Here is a 22352-nt window from a genome sequence, read left to right on the forward strand (position 1 = left end):
TAGTGTCCTAAACAGTAAGGTTAAGGGAGGGGGGGGGGGGGGGGGTTGTTGGGTTACGGGTATAGGGTGGATACGTGGGTTTGGGTAGGGTGATCATTGCTCGGCACAACATCGAGGGCCGAAGGGCCTGTTCTGTGCTGTACTGTTCTATGTTCTATTGAATCTACAAATTCTGAGCAGCAAGGTCAAACTTTGAGAAGATCAACCAGAATCCGAACAGAACCTGATCAACTCAATTTGTAGATTTGGGCTATTTGTACATACTATGCTTGCTGTTTTTGTGTGTATATATGTTAAACCAATTTTTAAAAATTTTAAGAAAAATTGATACTGTTAAACTCGCAGTCTAATGATATCACCTGTAAATATACTGATAATGTATTAATTTATTCCCTCAAAGGAAAGGGATTGTAGTGATATCATGGTTGTTATAATTCACCGACTGACCACTAAGAGTCTCATTATTATATAAGTGAATGTTAGTCAGGTGACCTCGGACTGACTGGAGAGCTGGGAGAGAGGTTGCTTGTGCATGATCATACTGTTATTCATCTGTTTTGTGTATAGTTGACCCACAGTTAATGTTAATAAATCATTTATAGCTTTAGCTAGAAGTGTACATGTAATATAAATCGGGCCATCTGACAAGAACAATACAGTCTCCAAGTGTGGAGGCGACAGCTTTGTGAGCAGCAGATATGTTATACTGAATCTTAGGACCTGGTAATATGGAATAGCAGGCCACAGGATGAACAGTTTAACCCTTTCTACCCATCACACTTTGGAGTGATTTATTACTGGTAGATCCTCCAATTGATGGGCAAGTAACCTTCTGACAGATCTTGATCTTGGGTTGCATGCTTTTAAAAAAAAAAAAGAACTTTGAGCCATGGAGAAAGCAACAGAATGAATTGAAAGCTGGTTACAAAACAGACAGCAGGCTAAAGGTTAAAGCATGGATGAGAAATTTGTCTTTGGCGGAATTCTGAGTTTTTGATGATCAAATTCTGCTTTTTGAGATGCTATGCAACCTCTTGCCCCCCCCCCCCCCCAACCGGTCTCTGAAGTTATGGGAGAGGTGTATTTGAAATATGTTGCACTTTAAATATTTTTCAAAAGAGCACAATGTGACCATGAGCGTACTAATGCAATAGCAGAAAGGGAAGAAAAACCTGTGCAATATGTTGACATGTTGCTTTGTTGGATGTGGTACCCGAGGGATCGAGTGTACGATGTGAACATTGTACAAATTGTGAATTCCATAATTCTTCCACGGTAGAATGTGGCCTGAAGCATGAGGCAGCTGAGTGGGACATCCCTGAGCATGGCTGCTGATTGGGAGCAAATTTCTAAAGTAATTCGAGTATTAAGACTAAATTTGTTTCCAGAAAATACAGTCTGCAATGACAGTGTAAAGTTACAACTGAAGAAATCAGGAGATAAGGTGGGGTGAGACAATGGAGGAATTTTAAAACTAGGACAATTTTAAAATCGAGCTGTTGCTTAATTAGAAGCCAGTGTAGGCCAGTGAGCACCGCGTGAACAGGTCTCTATGTGATTAAGGATACTAACAATGGTTTAGATGACCTCCAGTTTGGAGGATTTAACATGCGAGGTTGGCCAGATGTGCATTGGAATAGTCAAATCTAGAGGTAACTAAAAATCGTGAATAACTATTTCAGCAGCAGATGAGTTGAAGAAGGGATAGAAATAGGCAGTGTTAGGAATGAAAATAGATGATCTTAGTGAAGGCACAGATATGTGGTTGAAGGAAGCCCATCTTGGGGTCAGAACAGCCAGATTCAGCCCCAGAAGGATGAAATCAGTGGCTAGGAAGTGGAATTTATCATGGGAACTGAAGATAATATCTTCAGTAATCCAATATTTAATTGGAGGAAATTTCTGCTCATCCAGTACTGGATTTAAAAAAGTCTGAGTTTTGAGAGAGGTGCTGTCAGTGTTTATAGTACATTACCATTGATGTAAACCTCGTTTAAGCTTGCGATTTGAAATTGGATTATGTTCAACACTCTAAGCGGAGCTACAAAGCAAATCAGATGAAAAATGTTAGTTTGTGGCCTGGAAATTCATCTATGGACACAATTGGGAAGCTAGATCCCCGAAAATTCCTCCAAATGATTTCCTTGTCGCAAAATAAATTTTCACGTTTTTATCTTAACCCGCACTCATCCTTTCAAAGGGAGTTGCTCAAATTGGCAAATGGTGGGAAGTGGAAATTCGTGATCGATGCTGGGAGCGTTGTTCACCACTTATATAAATGGTTTGGATTCTGAAATTGAAATTTTGCTGCTGACACCAAATTGGTAGTGCAGTTAATGGGAATACTATATAAAATACAGGGTAACGATAAACTTGCAGAATAGATGTACAATTGGGAAATTAATTTCAGCAAGAAGGTCACAAAGTTCTCAGAAAAATGTGTTCAAATGGAATTGAGGGATAGAGGGAGTGGGGGGCGACAGATACACATCACAAAGTAGTGAGACAGGTTAATAAAACCATTAAAAGGGCAAACTGGAATTAATTTTTGAGTTAAATTGAAAAGCCGAGGAATTGTGTTAAATTTGAATAGAGCTTTATTTTGACCATACTTGGAGGAGTGTGAACATTTCAAGTGTAAGAGAATGGGCAAGACACGATTTACAGAAATGGTATTTGAACTGAGAGGTTTCAGGAAAGACTGAACTGGCTGAACTCTTTTTGGAAAAGCAAATACTTGAGGGGTAACCTGATGGAGGATCTTCAACATGATGAAATAATTTGATAGGGTAGATATTAAAAAGATGTTTGAATTTGAGATGAGACATGAGCTAGAGGCTCTAAATATAAAATAGTCTCTGATAATGCCAATAGATAATTCAAGAGAAACATCTTCACCTAGGAAATGGTCAGGATATGAAAGGGGAAGCTGGGTAAGCACGTGAGGGAGAAAGGATATGTTCATGGAGTTAGATTAAGGAGGCTGGGAGAAATCTCATGTAGAATCAATGGGGCTGAATAGTCTGTTGCATTGCTGTAAGTACTTCATGAAATTAAAACAGAAACCAGATTGAGTACACCATAACAAAAGCCCAATTTGTAATTCTGTGCATTTTGAACAACACATGTCCCGATGCCCTGCTCACAAACGTTACCAATCCTTGTTATAGTTTCACTCTTGCTTTGAAATTCTGTTTGGGGGCAGAGCATGATCAAGTAGTTTTTTTTTACAGTTATACCAGTTGCCCTCCAATTAGTGCAAGTATCTGCAGTGTATCCAATAGGTTTTCTTGGCGTATTCTTTACAATTGGGTCAAAGCAGAATTTTCATCTTCTGGATTGGCCAGTACCATTTTCTGGATGGCCAAAAATCCCTGAAATAGGCAATTATAAAACCATAATTGGTAAAATCGTGGTGTTCCTGGGACATATAAAAGTGGGAGGCAATTTGCTAACAGCAAGGGTCCAGAAACTGCAATGAAATAAATAATTAGACAATTTGTTTGTGATACTGATTGAGGAATACATGTTTGCAGGAATACCACCAGAGCTCTGTTGCTGTTCTTTCAATAATGCCATGGGATCTTTCACAAATGTGTAAGGAGGACACGCGGTTTTGTTTAACATCTTTTATGAAAGATGGCACATCGAAAAAATGCAGCACTTTGTCCAGACTGCACTCAAAAGATGTTAGCTTGGATTATAATGTTAAAATGTCTGGAATGGGTCTTAAAATCATTGACCTTTTGGACGCTAAGGCAAGAGTACTATTACTAAACAAATGCTAACACCTGACTAGCAAATGAAAGCAACTAAATAAATTAATGGAATCTCAATACAGGGAAGCTATGACTTAAGAATTATTAAAACAGGGTCTTATGAAATGAAACCAAGCAGATCGCTGAACTATCACATTTTCCCAAGATTGTTTAGGTATTTATGGCAAAGAATCTTTGGGAGCAAACATTGACATTTTGTTCTAGTTTTTTAAAAATTCTGTGGTCTCTATTTGGTAAGCATTTCAAGACTCATTGAGGAAAGTTTCATACGTCCACTAGTGTTGGATTACTTCTGAATGAGATACTTCTGTTATGAGAATCTTTTGTGTACCATTAATGCATAGTGCATCTGCAGGCACAAAGGTTTTAACCCAGTATAACCATTTGATGTATTCTCCAAGCAAATGAGTGGGGTATTGAAATCCTGTTCATCAGTTTTGGAATACTTTGAAGCCCTTCAGGATGAAATTAATCATGATAGTGCAGTCTCCAAATAATTACGTCTTTGCAAAAGCCGCCAACTGATTTCATTACCTCTCCAGAATGGTTGTAACTACAAGCCTATCAAAGGAAGGTATCTTCATTTGTAATTCAATTAAGTCATCCTCTGTTGTACCTGTAAAACCTCAGTTACTTTTGACCAGTTTACTTATTCAAAAGTTTTACCTAGAGTGTCTTTACCTACGAGGAAACAAACCACAAACGCAAGTTCAATATTCAGCAATATTTATTAACACAATTAACCCTTATATTACCCACAAAATATTTGAGGTACCCAAGATCAGTGTATACTAATCGCAGATTAACTTGGTAAGCTATGGATCTGATCGCTGGCATTCCTCTGGCCTGTCTTCACCAAGGTGGTTCTCGCTGGTGTCCCTTCCTTCCTTCTGGTCTGGTCAATGTTTAGTCTGGTCTGATCTGGTTGTCTTCTCCGATCTGGTCAAGGTCACCTCACATACCAAGTCTTTTTTTTTTGAGGAGTCCAGAGTGCCTGTTTCTATCCCCCTCCCTTCACACCCTTTTGCTATTTCCTCTGGCTTTCTGCCAATGATGCCTTGGGAGGGGTTCTCAGTAGCCAGTGGTCTGGTTGATGACTGTTTGACAGGCCACCTGAGCCCGCTCTAGTTGTCCCATCTCTGGTGGTGTAGGTTGCACATAACCTGTTCCCATATAAGGTTACAATAGAAGCTCTGGGTGACGGAAAGTGCGTGTTGGTTGTGTCTTTGACATTGGTCAAGTCTGATTTCCAACAGCCTGATTGAGGTTTGACTGCAATATGATTTTAAAATGCCAATTCTTTACTTTAGGATATCCAATTTAATCGGGCGAATTCTAGGCCTTACTAGGTTACCACACCTCATTGAGACAGAACTTGCTGTCAAAATAACAAGGCTGATGACGTTCTCTGTTTATGGATAAATGGTACAACAGCTTCAAGCAAGGAACAGATGCATGGTTTACATGTAAACATACAGAAGTTGCTGTCTGAGTTGCACTGCTTGGCCATTAGCTTTATGTTTTGCAACTGATGTGAATTTAATGTCAAACCCTTTTAGTATTGAGACCAAAGTGGAAAACTACACCAGTTATCTGGTGCAAAGCATCAATGTTGCATTATACTTGTATTCATGACATGAAGATAACTTTAGTTAATACCTATAACAAAATTGCTGTCTTTTTTTATTCTTTCAATGGATGTGGGTACCGTTGGCAAGGCCAGTATTTGCATCACTCGTGTTGAAGTATCAGTTTGACTGGATCAAATTGGAGAGTTTGTTTGAATTCTTTGGAGAGTCATGGTCAGATCAGATGTCTTCTGAGGAGAGAAGAAAAGGATTTGATGGGCCGAATGGCCTCCTGCATTGTAAATTCTATGATTAGATTAAAAGTGCTATATAATAATACATAAAAGCATTGAAGTAAAGAAAATTACTTTATATTGTCCCATTTGCATCCTCCGAACATCATGTATCTCACTGGCTTAAATCCTAATTCAAAGTATTCAAAGATGGTAGCCAGTTGTGGACCGAACGACCCCCAGTAAAGTGCATGAGAAATGTGAAAACTGAAATTCTTAATATGGTCCAAAAAAACATAGTTATTGGTGCTGCTGTTGTTTAAATATCTTTACATTGCTTAGTATTATGGATAGTCCTGTTCTTTGATGCAGGCAGGCTGCTACCTGTGGCGTCGCGCAGCCAGTGACTTGTCTGGTGAATGCACTTCTGCAGTTACACTGGCAGCAAACACAGCCTAAAATTAAAGCAGATTACAGCTGAAACAAGAGGTTGCTAGGAGAAATTTGGTATTATTCCTGACAAAGTTATTTGTGGATGAACTGTACTCTCACAGAGACTTGCTGTTAATATGCTCAACTCCCACCGTCCCCACCCCAATTCAGCTTTTTCATTTTTCATTCTTATTTGCGTTATTTCTCTTTTTCCTTTTCCTATTCAACAATGGTTATGGAGCAGTTTTGCATCCCAATTTGTTTCCCTGAATAAGCAGAATTACCAACATTTCCCCATTTCATTAGGAAACCTTGATCATAGTGAGCAGAGGTGCTCTACATACTTTCATTATCAGATGAATATTATAGCCACACATCAGAAGTACATGAACTGATCTTGTAAAATTGTGAACACTGATTACTTGACCACCAATTACACTATGCTGGCTATTGTTAAAATATATCCGATATCGGGGCAGCACAGGGGTTCAGTGGATAGCACTGCGACCTCACGGCGCCGAGGTCCCAGGTTCGATCCCGGCCCTGGGTCACTGTCCGTGTGGAGTTTGCACATTCTCCCCGTGTTTGCATGGGTTTTGCCCGCACAGCCCAAAGATGTGCAGGGTAGGTGGATTGGCCATGCTAAATTGCCCTTAATTGGGAAAAAATGAATAAGGTACTCTAAATTTTTTAAAAATACATCCGATATGTAATCCTGTGATTCCCTGTTAACACAGATGGGGTGCTGTCATAGTCCTTGTCTCCGATTTCTTTCCAGTTTTGTTTTATTACTAGGTAGATCTTCCAATTGCATACATTTGTATATATTAGAGATTAAATTTTGATCTTTCATAGTCTTTTATGACCTTGTCTTATCTGATACATTTGCCACTGAGCTATCAAGAGAAACGCACTCTATTTTCTGATGTAAACAGAGTAGTGTTTTTTCCCTGTTGAACTACAGCTGCACTCAAATTACCTTTTTTTCTCTCTCCTTAATCAGTGCACCATGTTTTGGAAGTTTGATCTTCACACGTCATCCCACATAGACACACTCCTGGACAAGGAAGATGTCACCCTTACTGAACTAATGGACGAGGAGGATGTTTTGCAGGAATGTAAAGCTCAAAACCGCAAACTGTTGGACTTTCTGGTCCGATCACAGAGTATGGAAGATCTAGTCACGTACATCACCCAAGAGCCACCAGATGATATGGATGAAAAGATGAAATACAAGTAAGGAACTGTTATTGTGGACAATGTCTTTCGAATGAGCACATCCATACATGAGTGAAGTATCTTTAGCTAGATTTGATTTTTGAACATTGAGGCTTGCTAAATGGCATTATCTGTAGGCTGGAAATAACTATTGCCGTTTTATTCTTAATGGCTAAAAATGGAAACTGACAGGTGCTTATCCTAGTGAGTATTTGTTTTGATAAATAAAATTCATGATGCACCAACGTGAGAAAATGTCATTATTGTAAAATACATTGTGTCTGGTATCTTTAAGGAACACACCTTAAGTCCTGATTTTTATGTTTCATCAGCTATTTGCTTTTTTGTGACCTTTGCATAAATTAGGCTACAATCTAGTCCTCTAGTCTTGTAACAGATGTGAACTTGTTGGTGGTCGATGCGGAGAATCTTTTGTACTTAACTGCTCTTTCCCTACCTAAATACTAAACTGAAATAAAATGGTGATGGCTTTCTGTTTGACCTCTTGGCACTTTACCTGGATATTTGTGACGAGATTCTTTGGAGCATATGGGTTGATGGCTCATTTTACAGGAGTAGTCAAACTCTGAGGCCAAAAAAGTCTGGAGAAAGGAAGTAAACTGTCCACCCAGGATGTAGTTGCCAAACAGGTGGATGAAATATCACTTGGGGATCTCTCTCTCCCCCGCGCGCGCTCACCCCCGCGCGCGCTCACCCCCGCGCGCGCTCACCCCCCCATTTGAAGAATTAGTCGGAAATTACAGTCAACCAGAATCTGTGGAACTCAATGCGTGTGCAGTAACATTTATAGGAAGTTAGGAAATGTACTTTGGAACCCATAGGTGACTCCTTTCAATAATTGAAATTGAAAGGTAATGCACTAAGCTTCACAACATTTTAAAGCCTTTTTTGGTTTTCAATGTGTTTTGCAATACTGAGCAGATTTTTGTTTCCCCAATAGTGCCGCAAACCTTATTGCAGTACCGGTTCTGATGAAATGTAATGCAGGGAACATTACAGCACTTAACATGAGTGGTCATATAACTGGCTCATCAAAAAATTTGAACATAGAAGATATTCAACGTAATGAGTGGTGTAGCAGAATCACAGCTGATGAGGAATATGATGATGTGGCAGTTTGATTTTTATGAGTAAGGGAGGGGAAACGAGGTCTGATCCTCTTGATCTAAAACCAGAGGTTCATGGTTTAGATCAGGGGTGGGCAAACTACGGCCCGCCAAGGGTCTTTATGCGGCCCACCAAGATCAAGTCAAAAAAAAAATATTTTAAATTTTTTAAATTTATTTTATGGTTAATGGGGGGGGGGGCTGTTGGGTTACTGGTATAGGGTGGATACGTTGACTTGAGTAGGGTGATCATTGCTCGGCACAACATGTGTTTCATATGAAGTTTCTACTTTAAAATATTAATTAATAAAAATTAATTGCTTTTTTTTCTTTAAAAACCTTTTATTTTGGCTATTTTAAATATTAATTATTTTACTTAATATACTATGCGGCCCTTTAAAATTGTGAATTTCTGAATGTGGTCCTTGCACGGAAAAGTTTGCCCACCCCTGGTTTAGATGATGTATGTCCAACTTTTTTGGTAAGAAATTGCAAACGTTAGTATTTGTGAGTTTTGCATTCCATTTGGTAGTCTTCTACAATTGCACCTACCTATCCATCTGACTGTGTAGCTCAGATTGTAAAATGAGCTACATAAATGGTAAGATCAATCTAAGTATGTATGTAAATTTAAAGCTTTGAGACGTGTTGTGCAGACATTTTTATCTAGTGTCTTCATTTCTGCAATTGAAGCCAAGCTCTTTCAATATGAATAACCATAGTATCATAAAATTCCTACAGTGCTGAAGGAGGCCTTTCAGCCCACCAACCTACTGAAAGAGCACCCTACCCTAGACCCAACTCCCACCGGGTCCCTGTAACCCCCCCGAGGGACAACTTAGTATATTCAATCTACTTAACTTGCACATCTTTGGACTGTGGGAGGAAACCAGAGCACCGAGAGGCAACCCACACAGACACGGGAACTAGGTCGGAATCAAACCCAGGCCCCTGGCGCTATGAGGCAGCAGTGCTAACTACTCTGCCACAGTGCCGATCTATGATAACATTTTGCAAGTGGCCTGAGGAAGATACAACTGTTAGACTTTATAGATTTAAATAATACATTTGTTGCACAAAGCTAGATCATAGCATTACATGACAACACAATATATTGTATTTTATTGGTATAGTGTTTCTGTCCTTACAAAACATAGCCAATTGGTATCAGTAATTACATTGGAGTACATCATTTTCACACCGCTGAAGACATCAAATTGAGCGGAACCTTGTGGTCTAAGCTATACTTTAGAATTTTGCAAAGATTTGTTCAGAAATTAACTTTTTTTTTGTTAAAAACAAAACTTGCATTATCTTTGGAATTCTTGGAATTTCTTTTAAAGAGATCAATTTATGATTCGGAACTGTTTCTTTACAATTAGTTTACAATTACAATTATTTCCATTTTCACTACACAAATTACAGCTTTTAACAATTCTAAATTAATTTGGCTTTAGATAAGCCAGAGATAAAAATTTGAGAACCTGAAGTTTCAAATGTCCAACCGTGGCTGCCTTTTATTACCCGTGCGCAAGTTTAGTGAGTTTTTGAGTGAATTCTGCAACTACAGTGAAAGAGATGAATTGTGAGTTGTTGGAACTGCTTTGACCTGGCTGGTGTTTGAGGTGGCTATGGCCACCCAGGAGAATGGTGAGCATTATCACACTCTTGACTTAACCCTATAGGTAATGCAGAGTCTTTGACGGGACAGAAGGTGTAAGCTACGTGCCAGTACCAGCCTCTGACCTGGTCATGTAGCTCCATTTTTGAGATGACTATTCAGCTAAGTTTCTTGTTGGAGGTTTCCTCCAAGATATTTATCATTACCAAATATTGCACAAATATTTTCACTTGTCAGCTGTAACTTGTATGTTATCCTGGTCATGCGTAAGACTAGTGTGGGTGTCTTCATTGTTGAAGGAATTATGACTAGAGCTATCTAGGCTTAGGCTGCACGTGGCATTCATGCCATGTATGTGCCAGGCAATGACCATCTCCAGCAAGAAAGAATCTAACTTATTTCCTCATGACATTCAATACACCGTTGAATCCCCCACTATCAACACCCTGGAGGTGATCATTAACCAGAAACTGAACTGGACTTGTCCTATAAATGCTGAGGCTATAAGAGCAAGTCAAAATCTAGGAATCCTGCGGTGAGTAACTCACCACCTGACTCCCGAAAGCCTGCCCATCATCTACAAGGCACATGCCAGAGGTGTGATGGAATATGCTCCACTTGCCTGGATGAGCATAGCTCCAATACACCATCCAGGACAAAGCAACCTGCTGGCACCCCATCCACAAACTTTCCCTCTACCACCGATGCACAAAAGCAGCAGTGTGTACCATCTTCAAAATGCAGACAAGGCTCCTTGGACAGCACATTTCAAACCGATGACCACTATCATCAAGAAGGACAAAGGACAGCAGACCATAGGAGCACCACCACCTGCAAATTCCCTTCCAAGCCACTTGCCATCCTGACTTGAAGCTAGTAGGTTGCTGAGGCCATATTACGGTAGGTTTCTCCCACCTGTTGGCCCCTTCATTACCTAAATCAGGCTCGATAAATATAAGCTTCTAGTAGAAATGAGCCATTCTCGAACATGGAAATTTTAGTTTCCTCTGTGCCGTTGTTTCCCTTAGATCTTTCTCCAGGTGCTGGTCAACATGCAAAAGAGTACCGATTTGACAGATGAAAGGAGGATAGTAAATAATTAGGAAGAGGTTTTCTTGGCTTTATTTGACCTATAGCTTTGAAACTTCACTGGGTCCAAAGTGAGATCTTGCGTGGGACAAGATGTGGGTGGGAGCCTTTTCAACAAGGTGGAGTTGATATAGGAAAGAGTTCAGGTTGCTGGTAAGGATTCATTTCTGTAGACAATGACTACCTGCTGGGATACAATTCTACAGATGCTACCATGTTACCAATTTTTGCCCAAATGTGCATAACTTGCGTGTAAGGATTGAATATTTTACTGTATTCCACCCAGGCTGGGGAAAGAAGAAGAAAATCAAAGCCAAGTATGATCCTGTTGTCATCTGGTGTCAACATGTGGATTTTCTGCAGGGCTTGTTTGATAATTTGAAACATGAACCCAAGCTACGGATATTTTGCCCCTCACCACCCACCAAGTGCCATTTTTAATGCAGTCATTGATAATTGACTGGGCTAAATCTGGAATCTTCCTGCTTTATATGCTGTAACTTCTCGCTGTTCAAGATTGTTGAGCCACCAGTGAGCAGTTCAGATTTTCAACAGATATTTTTAATAAGACTCCTGGAAAGTGAAGGAAGAAAATTCAACTTTAAAAAGTCCTATGTCCCCCTTGCTGTTTGCGCTTGCGATTGAGGCTTTGGCCATCGCATTAAGAAGTTCGGGAGCATGGAAAGGAATAGTGAGGGGGGGATAGAGCATAGGGTGTCCTTGTATGCCGACGACTTGCTACTGTATGTGTCGGAGCCGAGTGCGTCGATAGGAGGAATATTGGAGTTGCTGCAGGTATTTGAGTCTTTCTCTGGGTACAAGCTGAACTTGGACAAGAGTGAGTATTTCGTGGTGTCTCAACCGGGGGTGGGGGCAGGGGTGGTGGGGCTGCCATTCCGTAGGGCAGGGACTCACTTTAGATATTTGGGGGTGCAGGTTGCCTGGGAGTGGGGAAGGCTTCGCAGATACAACATCACTAGTTTGGTGGGGAGAGTGAAAGCTGACCTGGCGAGGTGGGATGGTCTCCCTCTGTCACTGGCAGGTCAGGTGCAGGTGGTTAAAACGAATATGTTGCAGCGATTTCTGTCTATTTTTCAATGCCTACCGATTTTCCTGCCAAAGTCTTTTTTCAGGGAGATTGAGGGGAGGATTACCTCGTTTATATGGGGAGGGAAGGTGGCCAGAGTGAGGGGAAGGCAGGCAGGGGGTTTGGGTCTCCCGAACCTGTGTACTACTACTGGGCAGTGAATGTGGAGAAGGTGTGGAGCTGGGTCAGGGGGGTTGATTCCCAGTGGGTCAGAATGGAGGAGAGTTCGTGCAGGGGGTCGGGGCTGAAGGCACTAGCAACGACCCTGCTCCCGATAGCTCTGGGGAAATACTCAGGGAGTCCGGTAGTAATAGCTTCATTGAAAATCTGGAGGCAGTTTCGCCAACACTTCAGGTTGGGGGCAGGGTCAAGGGAAATGCCAATCCGGGAGAACCACAGATTTGAGCCAGGGAGGTGGGACGGAAGCTTTCGGAAATGAGAAGGGGATTAAGACTCTAAAAGATTTGTTTCCTCGGGGTCGATTTTCAGGATTGAGGGAGCTGGAACGGAAGTATGGGCCGGAGCAGGGAGAAGTGTTTAGGTATATGCAGGTTCGGGACTTTGCCAGGAAGGAGATACAGAGTTTCCCGGAGGAACCGGCCTCCACATTGTTGGTGGAGGTGCTGGCGGCAAGTGGACTGGAGAAGGGGACAGTGTCAACGGTATACGGAGCTATGTTGGAAAAGGATAAGGCACCACTGGAGGGGACCAAAGCAAAGTGGGAGGAAGAATTGGGAGAGGTTATAGAGGAGGGGGTCTGGTGTGAGGTGCTCCGGAGAGTAAATGCCTCCACCACGTTCATATGTTTTGGCCCTGTCCAAAGCTTGGGAGTACTGGAAGGGTAATTTCCAAAGTGGTGCATGTGAAGCTGGACCCGGGTCCCCGGGAGGCCAAATTCGGGGTGTCGGATCAACCAGGGTTGGAAACGGGTGCGGAGGCAGATATCATAGCCTTCGCCTCGTTGATCGTCCGAAGGCGGATCCTGCTGGGATGGAGAGCGGCCTCTCCACTCCACCCTGTGCCCTGGCATGGCGGGGGGACCTGTTGGAATACTTGACCTTTGAGAAGGTTAAGTTCGAACTGAGGGGAAGCTCGGAGGGGTTCTACAAGTCATGGACACTATTTATTATGCACTTTCAAGAACTGGATAACATCGAACATTAGTTGGGGAGGGTGGGAGAAGGGTGGGTGGGGTGTGGGGGGAGGGGGGCTATGTTTGTTGAAGATGGCTATGGGTAATCCCTGATTCCTTTTTTTTTCTTTGTCATTTGTTCACGTTAACATGCAGGCTGATGTCTGGACATGGTGGGAGGATGGGATCGTTGTTACTGTTATGGGGTTTGAGATATTTGTTGTTGGTTATTGATTGTTGTTGGGTGTAAATTCGGAAGAAAAATTGTGAAAAAGGAGGAGAAGAAAAATATTTTAAAAATAAATGAATAAATAATTGACTTAGCAGAGTGACTTCTGGTGACAAAATGTAGGTGGAGGTCGCACGTTAGGTGACTCTCGCTAGAGTCCTCAGATTGTGGCCATGATGTTTTGGGGGAAAATTGGTGGGTAAACATCCTTTTTAAAAAAAATTAGAGTACCCAATTCCTTCTTTCCAATTAAGGGGCAATTTAGCGTGTTCAATCCACCTACCTTGCACATCTTCGGGTTGTGGGGGCGAAACTCACGCAAACACGGGGAGAATGTGCAAGCTCCACACGTTGTGACCCAGAGCCGGGATTGAACTTTGGGCTCGGCGCCGTGAGACTGCAGTGCTACCACTGTGCCGCTGTGCTGCCCGGGTAAACTTGTCCTAATAGAGTGGTAGGTGCTAAAGAATGACAATTCCAAAGAAAGAATACTGGATAAAAGGGAATACTGGATAAAAGCCAGCAGAGTCAATGTTGGTGCGGCGTGCGGTTGGAGGAAAGATAGTGGGAGCAAGCTTGCTGGGTGCGGCTGCGCCCATTACAGTGGATACACTGGCTTGAGGTGATGGAGGTGGAGTTTGAGCGGCAATTTGTCAAACATTTGGAGCAGCAAGGGGAGAAGATGATGGACATGCTTAAGAAATCGGTGAAAGAGTCGCTGGCCCTGATAACGGTAGGTCATTGGAAAGACGTTGGAGATGGCATGCTGAGATGCTGTCATACCGGCTGATATCGCTACTAAAAGTGCATGCCAAAATTCTCCCATTCTTCCTAAAAGCTGGCGCTCTGGTTTGAGAGTGTCTTTTGCAGGTGGTGGTAGAGGACCAGGCTGGATTTGTAACGGCAGGCGGTTGTCCTTGAATGCTTGGCATTTGTTGAACTAAAGGTGCATGGCAAAATTCTTGCTCAGATGCTGGAGGAGTGTCTTCTGCAGGTGGTGGGGGAGGACCAGACAGGATTTGTATTTCTACTGGGCGACGAACACAGAGGGTGGTGGGATGGTATGGGGGCAGGAGGAAATTTTGATTAATATGGAAGCAGGTTCAAAGGGGTCGGGGTTGCCGGTGCTGGTGATGGTGCCACTCCAGATCTCCCCAGGGAAATACTTGGACAATCCGATGGTGGTAGCAATTCTGAAGATTTGGAAGCAATTTCAGCAGCATTTTAAAATTGGGGGCGGTGTTGAAGATGGCGCTGATCTGTGAAAATCACCTGTTTGAACTGGCTATATTAGATGCTTGATTCTGAGGCTGGGAGGACAGGGGGGTGGTAGGAATGAGGGATTTGTTTCTGGAGGGGCAATTTGTGAGTTTTGAGGAGTTGACGGAGCAGAATGGGATCCCACAGACCAAAATGTTCGGTATATGCAGGTGCGGGATTTTGTGAGGAAGATCTTCCCGGGTGAAGTTGCTCTCTTCACTGTTGGAGTAGGTGACATCAGTGGCGTGCATGGAGGATGTACCTCGGACTTGTGCAAGGATTCTGGAGGATGATATGGTACTGCTGGAAGGGGTTAAGGCCAAGTGGGAGAAGGAGTTGGGAATGTCACTAGAGGAGGGGTGTGATGTTGCGGTTGGAAAACGGTCTCACGTGCGGGGTTAGGGTTCAATTGAAGGTGGTGCACATTTAACGAGGTCAAGGATGAGCCTGTTGTTTTGAGGGAGTAGAGGATAAGTGTGAATGGTGTGGGAAGGGCCCGCCCAATCATGTTCACATGTTCTGGTCTTGCCCTGAGCTGGGAGGTTTTGGAGCCCGTTCTTCAGCACCATGTCAGAAATCTTGCAAATGAATTGGAGCCCATTCCCCAGGGGCCATATTTGGGGTAATGGACCTGCCGAAGCTCAGCTGCAGACGGGGGTGGATGTTTTAGCCTTTGCCTCGTTGATTGTTTGCAGGCGGGTGCTGTTGGGGGTAAAGTCAGCTTCTCTGCCCTGTGTCTCAGTGTGGCTGGGGGACTTAATGGAATTCCTACACCTTAGAAGTTAAGTTCACGTTGAGAGGGGAGATCAAGGGGTTCAATAAAAGATGGTGCCCGTTCATAGTTACCGTCATCTGCTGGGGGTGTGTGGGTTGTTGTGGGTGTTTCTCTTTGTACTAGTTCTATTTGGGGTGGGATAGGTTTTTAAATGTATAAAATGTTAAAAACAATAAAAATATTGCAAAAAAAATTGAGCTAGCATGCAGAACTCACATAATAGTCTTAGATTTTTTTCTATTTTTTACTTCTATTCATATCTGCTGAGACAAACTGGTAGTGAAGTGATTGCTGATTAATAGCTTCCAATAAACATTACTTGCTGAGAATCTATGGTGAACCTTTTTTGTGTTGTGTGTGAGACCAAAAATGCCAAATGTCTATCTTGGCAGGCAACCTAATGTTTGAAAATGAAAATCGCTTATTGTCACGAGTAGGCTTCAATGAAGTTACTGTGAAAAGCCCCTAGTCGCCACATTCCGGCGCCTGTCCGGGGAGGCTGGTACAGGAATCGAACCGTGCTGCTGGCCTGCTTGGTCTGCTTTAAAAGCCAGCGATTTAGCTGAGTGAGCTAAACCAGCCCCTTTTAAAATAAGAGTAGGATGGGCTGTTCAAATGATATACTATTAGGAAAATAATTGCAGGCTATGAACAAAAGACTAACTGGGAATTATATGATTAAACTCAATGTCTTAATGTTTTAAATAATTTTCCTTCTAGGTATCCTAACATATCGTGTGAACTACTTACTTCAGACGTAGCACAGCTGAATGACCGACTGGCAGAAGATGAATCCTTGTTGACACGTCTTTACAGCTTTCTGCAGAATGAGCCACCACTTAACCCTTTGCTTGCCAGTTTCTTTAGTAAGGTGCTAAGCATTCTTATTAGCAGAAAACCTGACCAGGTAGGAACATAGATCTAGATTGTGCTATTTATGTACTTAACAAAAACTGTTTAGAAAGACTTGATTGGTTTTGTTTGATAGAACACCCACCCTCCCAAGGACTGGGCAACTTCAAAAATGGGTCTGCTGTCCAAATTTTTATCAGCAAGCACAAAAAATCTATGTCTCAGATTTGTCATCAGGAAAGAGCACTTTACCTGATTGCAGGAAAGAGGAACATATAGAATATTGGGAATAAAGATTTTCATAAATTGGCGATTATATTTTTCTCAAAGGGTGTCATTATTGCATTGAATACATGGATATTTTACCAGCACAGATTTAACAGTACAAGCATCTTTGGTTCATTGTTCATGCTGTTTAATATTATATTAGGGAGGGACTTGATGTAAATTATCTAACTATTTTGGCAGGCAGATAAATGGGAAGAAAAATGCTTGATGCTCAAATTTCATAGGTCTCTACTATCCCATTTTAAGGAAGCCATTTGACTCATCTCTATCTTTAGACCTATCTCTATCTTTACTGTGACATAACGCGTACCCGAATGGACAGAAACGTTTTGACTTTCTCATTCATTGACTTGAGGTGCTTTCACAATTTTTGATCAAAATTTGTATTCATCACGTAATTTTCTGATCTTTCTAATTCCTGATTTTCTGAGCCAAACGCTTTCTTACTACTGTCCTTCGGTTGTCCGTTTCCATCAGGACTATTCCTCCTCTTCAATTCTGTCTGTCTTTTCAAAATGTCGTCAACCTTCCCCCTCCTCCCTTCTTTCCCTTAACTCCATTCCTGAATCGCTGCAATTACATTTCTGCCCATTCCATGGCCCTAAACAGGGTCATAAATGTAACCTTCTAGGATTGTGGTGCATTATTCCTCCAGGACCATTCTGTAGCTTTTGACAATTGTCTGCGGGGATGAACAATTTTTTGCCAAATGGTACTCGTCACGCCAATTTTCTGATCTTTCTATTTCCTGATTTTCTGAGCCAAAACACTCCATCCCTTCCAAACTTCAGCCCTAACAAACTGGCTTAAAAAATCGGAACTGTCAGTTTGACTGACTGGGATGATGTCTCCTCCGGTTGGGAGGATGGAGCAGGCTGAGGGAGCCATCATTTTGGTTCCATTTATGGTTTTGGGAGAATTCTTGAGATGTGCTGGTGGAATTGGTGAGAAAATTGTTTAGGGATTCGGCTTCAGTCACTCTTCCTTGTGCTAGGTCTACTTGGGACCTGGTGTTACCCTCGCTGTTCCTCCAATCATAGATGTAGGAGCACAAATCACACTTACAAACCCAATTATTGTTGGATGGTTTTCAAATTTTAAGTGAACATGGTGTGATAGCTTCTCATCCACTGCTCTACTGAACTGCTCTGGCAATAACATTGCAGTCTTTCTCCAATATCTCTTTCTACACTACAGATGGTTTTCATTATTGCTCTGCTCACTTCGGTTTGAACTAAAGGTGGCAGATATCGCCACTATCAGATCGTCGGTTTCTCGTGCAATCTGGCGCTCTTATCAAAAACAATCCATCCTTCCACACACTTAAGTGGAAAACTGATCATCTTCTGACTCACCCTCATGAAACAGCCTGTGCTCCTAAGCTTGTTTGCATCTGAGCTCCCTGGGTCGGAGCTGCTTCTCCCGGAGAAGTGGCTCACTCTTCCTGGTAATAATAATAATCACTTATTGTCACGAGTAGGCTTCAATGAAGTTACTGTGAAAAGCCCCTAGTCGCCACATTCCGGCACCTGTTCGGGGAAGCTGATACGGGAATTGAACCCGTGCTGCTGCCTTGTTCTGCATCACAAACCAGCTGCTTAGCCCACTGTGCTAAACCAGCCCGTAAGTGTGTGGAACCCCGGCAGTGGTGCTGACCCAGGAGGAGCTGCAGCCAGCCACTGAAGAAGGCATCAGTCCAGGTGGTGAAGGGTGGAGAAGGAAGAGGGGGATGAGTGAGTGAGTCTGGGTGAGAAGGGAGAGTGGGAATGAGTTATGGGCTGAATGGGGAGGCAGGGGGTGATAGTGAGGGGGAAGGGGGTTTGGGTAGAGGGGCTACTTGAGTGAATGGATGGGAAGGGAAATAGGAGAGGTAGATTGGCATGAGGGATGAAAGTATCTTTGTGGCTCCACTCTCTCTTCTGCCACCATGGAATTTGGAGAACTTGGCTGAAACCTACACGATTACATAAAACGATAACGTATTTTACAAAAGTTTTTCAAAGGTACCAATTATTTACAAAGGTTAAATAAGCCCACGACATAGCTGGAGCTGCTGTCTGTGATGCTTCACACTCATTATCTGTGTGAGTGACATCACTATGACTTATCTCCTTAAAGTTAACCAACCCTTTAGAGTGGTGAATTTGAATGCAGTCACATTAGACAATGGTTTGCAAAGCACTGCTGTAGTCCTTTGCTTCACTTTGCTTCGCATGTATGTAATCCAGCAAGGTCACATTCTTTTGCTAGTATGGACATGCACTGAATGCTGAGCTCAATCTGGTGATTTTGTTTCAAGTGCATTGGTCCGCAGTTTTTCTGGCAATGGAAGGTAAACAAAGGAAAAACATGTTTTTACCTATTTGAAGTCTAAATATACCACCCATTTGAAGGCCAAGAAGCATTTGTATTTCATTACAGATCATAAAAAGTGCTATAATTGCATTATTCCTGGTCATAAAAATATTTCGGGGGCGGCACGTGGTGTAGTGGTTAGCACTGCTGCATCACTGTGCTGAGGACCCAAGTTCGATCCTGGCCCCGGGTCACTTTCTCTGAAGTTTGCACATTCTCCCTGCGCCTGCGTGCGTCTCACCCCCACAACCCAAGATTTGGCCATGCTAGATTGTCCCTTAATTAGAAAAATTATAAAAAATATATATAGTTGTTATATATTTCAGATCTTTGTCTTCAACTACTAATTTTGACTTTTTGTCTTTGGTCACTCAATCCTTCAACCACACCTTTGTTTCCAATACTGTTGATCTCCAACAATAGTTTTCTTCCTGCCTCAGTTGCTTTTCCAATCCCTCATCATGCTTTCTTTACATCCTTCCTCTCCTACTTTCTGCTCTTAGACTGTAGGCGTGGGGTCAGCTTACATATACATGCATATGACATTCAACATTGCCATTCCACTTCTCTTGTGGTCAGTCTGATTATCGGACGTTCAATCCTGGGTTACCCTCAATTTCTTCAGTTAAAAATTAAAAAACTAAGGCCATTGTCTGTGCCCCAGCCACACAGAATCCTTGCCATCAACTCCAGTCCCCTGAGCCAATTCCTCCCCAGCCATTGTCTCAAGCTGATCCAGAATGTTTGCACTATGTTCTGTGAACCTGAGCTAAAGTTTCTGATCAAATATCCTCTCTCTTCCAAAGACCATCTACTCTCACTTCCATAGCATTGTCAGTCTCAGCTAACCTGATTCTGATGTATGTTTTTGTTGCTGTTTGATTCTATGAATCCAGTTCACTGTCTAATTTTCAACTTGATTCATCCAAAGCTTTGTTGTCTGTATGTTATCCTGCCCAATTTTGCTCACTTAACTGACCTTTTAAAAAAATATATATATTTTAATTCTCATTTTTCACATTTTCATCCAAATTTAAACCCACCAACAAATAAATCAACAATAACACCAAAACGTCAAACCCCTCCTCCCACCTAACTCCAAACAGCCCCCAACATTTTAAATACAAACATCAAAGAAAAGGAATCTGGAATCCACCATCCACCCATACATAGTCATCGACAACATACACAGTCCAATTCCCCCCTAATGTTCGATGTCATCCAATTCTTGAAAGTGCATAATGAACAAAGCCTACGAATTATAGAATCCTTCCCCTCAACTCAAACTTCACCTTGAGTGTTTAAAAACTCCCAACCCCCCCCCCGGCCACACCAGGGCATGGGGTGGAGAGACTGACCTCCCCCAACAAGATCCGCCTTTGGGCGATCAGCGAGACAAAGGCTACACCATCTACATCCGCATCTGCTTCCAACCCCGATCGATCCGATACCCCGAATATGGTCTGCAGAGGACCCGGCTCAAACCTCACATATGCCACCTTCGAAATTACCCTGAAAACCTCCCTCCTAAAGCCTTCCAGCTTTCGACAGGACCAAAACATATGAACGTGGTTTGCGGGGCCTCCCCGCAACGCTCACAAACATCCTCTACCCCCTCAAAGAGTCTGCTCATCCTCGCCTTTGTGAGGTGCACCCTGTACACTGCCTTCAGTTGTATCAGCTCCAACCTCACGCACAGAGTTGAGGCATTTACCCTCCGGAACACCTCACACCACAACGCCACCTCCATATTTTCTTCCAACTCCCACTTTGTCTTAATCCCCTCCAGCGGTGCCATCTCTTCTCCCAGAATCTTCCCATAAATCGCCGACACTACCCCCTTCTCCTTTTCCCCCTGTCGTCAGCACCTCCTCCAACAGAGGCCGGCGCCACCGGGAAGGTCTGTATCATCTCCTTAGCGAAATCACAGACCTGCATAAACCTAAACATTTCCCCCTGTCCCAACCCATATTTTGCCTCCAGCGCTTTCAGTCTGGCAAACCGGCCCCCCCAGGAACAAATCCTTTAGTTTCCTAACTCCTTTCTCCTCCCATCTCCGAAAACTCCCATCCCACTTCCCTGGCTCAAATCTGTAATTCCCCTGAATCGGCATTTTCCTTGAACCGCCCCCAGCCTAAAGCGCTGGCACAACTACCTCTAGATTTTCAACATCGCCACTACCACCGGACTCCCTGAGTATTTCGCCGGCCCATCAGGAGCGTTGCTGTTGCCTACGCCCTCACCCCCGGCCCCCTGCAGAGACTCTCCTCCATCCTGACCCATTGGGAGTCCCCTCTCTAACCCAGCTCATCACTTTCTCCATGTTTGCCACCCAGTAATAAAATTGTAAATTCGGAAGACCCAACCCTCCCGACTGCCGTCCTCCCTATACAGTCGCCTTACCCAACCTGCAAATCATTGCCCAATCCCAAACCGCTCCAGAACTGCCATCAAATACCTCCACTCTACTCTGTCAAATGCCTTCTCGCCGTCCAATGCCACAACCACCTCTGTCTCCCTCCCCTCCGCTGGTGCTATAACCATATTCAATAACTTCCCCAATGTTCGAAAAGAGCTGCCTCCCCTTCACAAACCCAGTCTGATCTTCGCCTATCACCTTCGGGCGGCACTCCTCCAATCTATCAGCCAATGCCTTCTCCAACAACTTTGAGTCCAAATTCAAAAGTGATATGGGCCAAACGACCCACACTCTGTCGGATCTTTATCCTTCTTGAGCAACTGGGAGATGGATGCCTGCCCCAAGTCTGTGGCACCAATTTATCTTAAAATTTCTTGTAATACTCCACCGGGGACCCATCTGTCCCTGCTACTGTTTTTGCTGACTTTGATGAGTTCCTTGTCGTCTTCCTGCACTCTCTGTCTGTCTCTGTCTGTTTGTCTCTGTCTGTCTGTCTCTGTCTGTCTCTGTCTGTCTCTGTCTGTCTCTGTCTCTGTCTGTCTGTCTCTGTCTGTCTGTCTCTGTCTGTCTGTCTCTGTCTGTCTGTCTCTGTCTGTCTGTCTCTGTCTGTCTGTCTCTGTCTGTCTGTCTCTGTCTGTCTGTCTCTGTCTGTCTGTCTCTGTCTGTCTGTCTCTGTCTGTCTGTCTCTGTCTGTGTGTCTCTGTCTGTCTGTCTCTGTCTGTGTGTCTCTGTCTGTGTGTCTCTGTCTGTGTGTCTCTCTCTCTGTCTGTGTGTCTCTCTCTCTGTCTGTGTGTCTCTCTCTCTGTCTGTGTGTCTCTCTCTCTGTCTGTGTGTCTCTCTCTCTGTCTGTGTGTCTCTCTCTTTGTGTGTCTCTCTCTCTGTCTGTGT

At 43.1% G+C, this 22352-nt stretch overlaps 1 protein-coding gene across 6 annotated transcripts in view; it reads left to right on the plus strand.

Annotated features, from left to right (window-relative positions):
* Window positions 1-22352, plus strand: part of ppp6r3 (protein phosphatase 6, regulatory subunit 3) — a 152694-nt gene that overhangs the window by 39567 nt on the left and 90775 nt on the right. For all 6 annotated transcript variants that reach the window (XM_038808206.1, XM_038808207.1, XM_038808204.1 and 3 more), the window contains exons 3-4: window positions 7016-7248; window positions 16271-16457. In XM_038808206.1, the coding sequence (XP_038664134.1) occupies window positions 7022-7248; window positions 16271-16457 (414 nt within the window). In that variant the 5' untranslated portion in view covers window positions 7016-7021. The remainder of the gene's footprint in view (window positions 1-7015; window positions 7249-16270; window positions 16458-22352) is intronic.

The sequence above is a fragment of the Scyliorhinus canicula genome, chromosome 9 (genome assembly GCF_902713615.1).
Source record: "Scyliorhinus canicula chromosome 9, sScyCan1.1, whole genome shotgun sequence".
Classification (NCBI taxonomy): domain Eukaryota; kingdom Metazoa; phylum Chordata; class Chondrichthyes; order Carcharhiniformes; family Scyliorhinidae; genus Scyliorhinus; species Scyliorhinus canicula.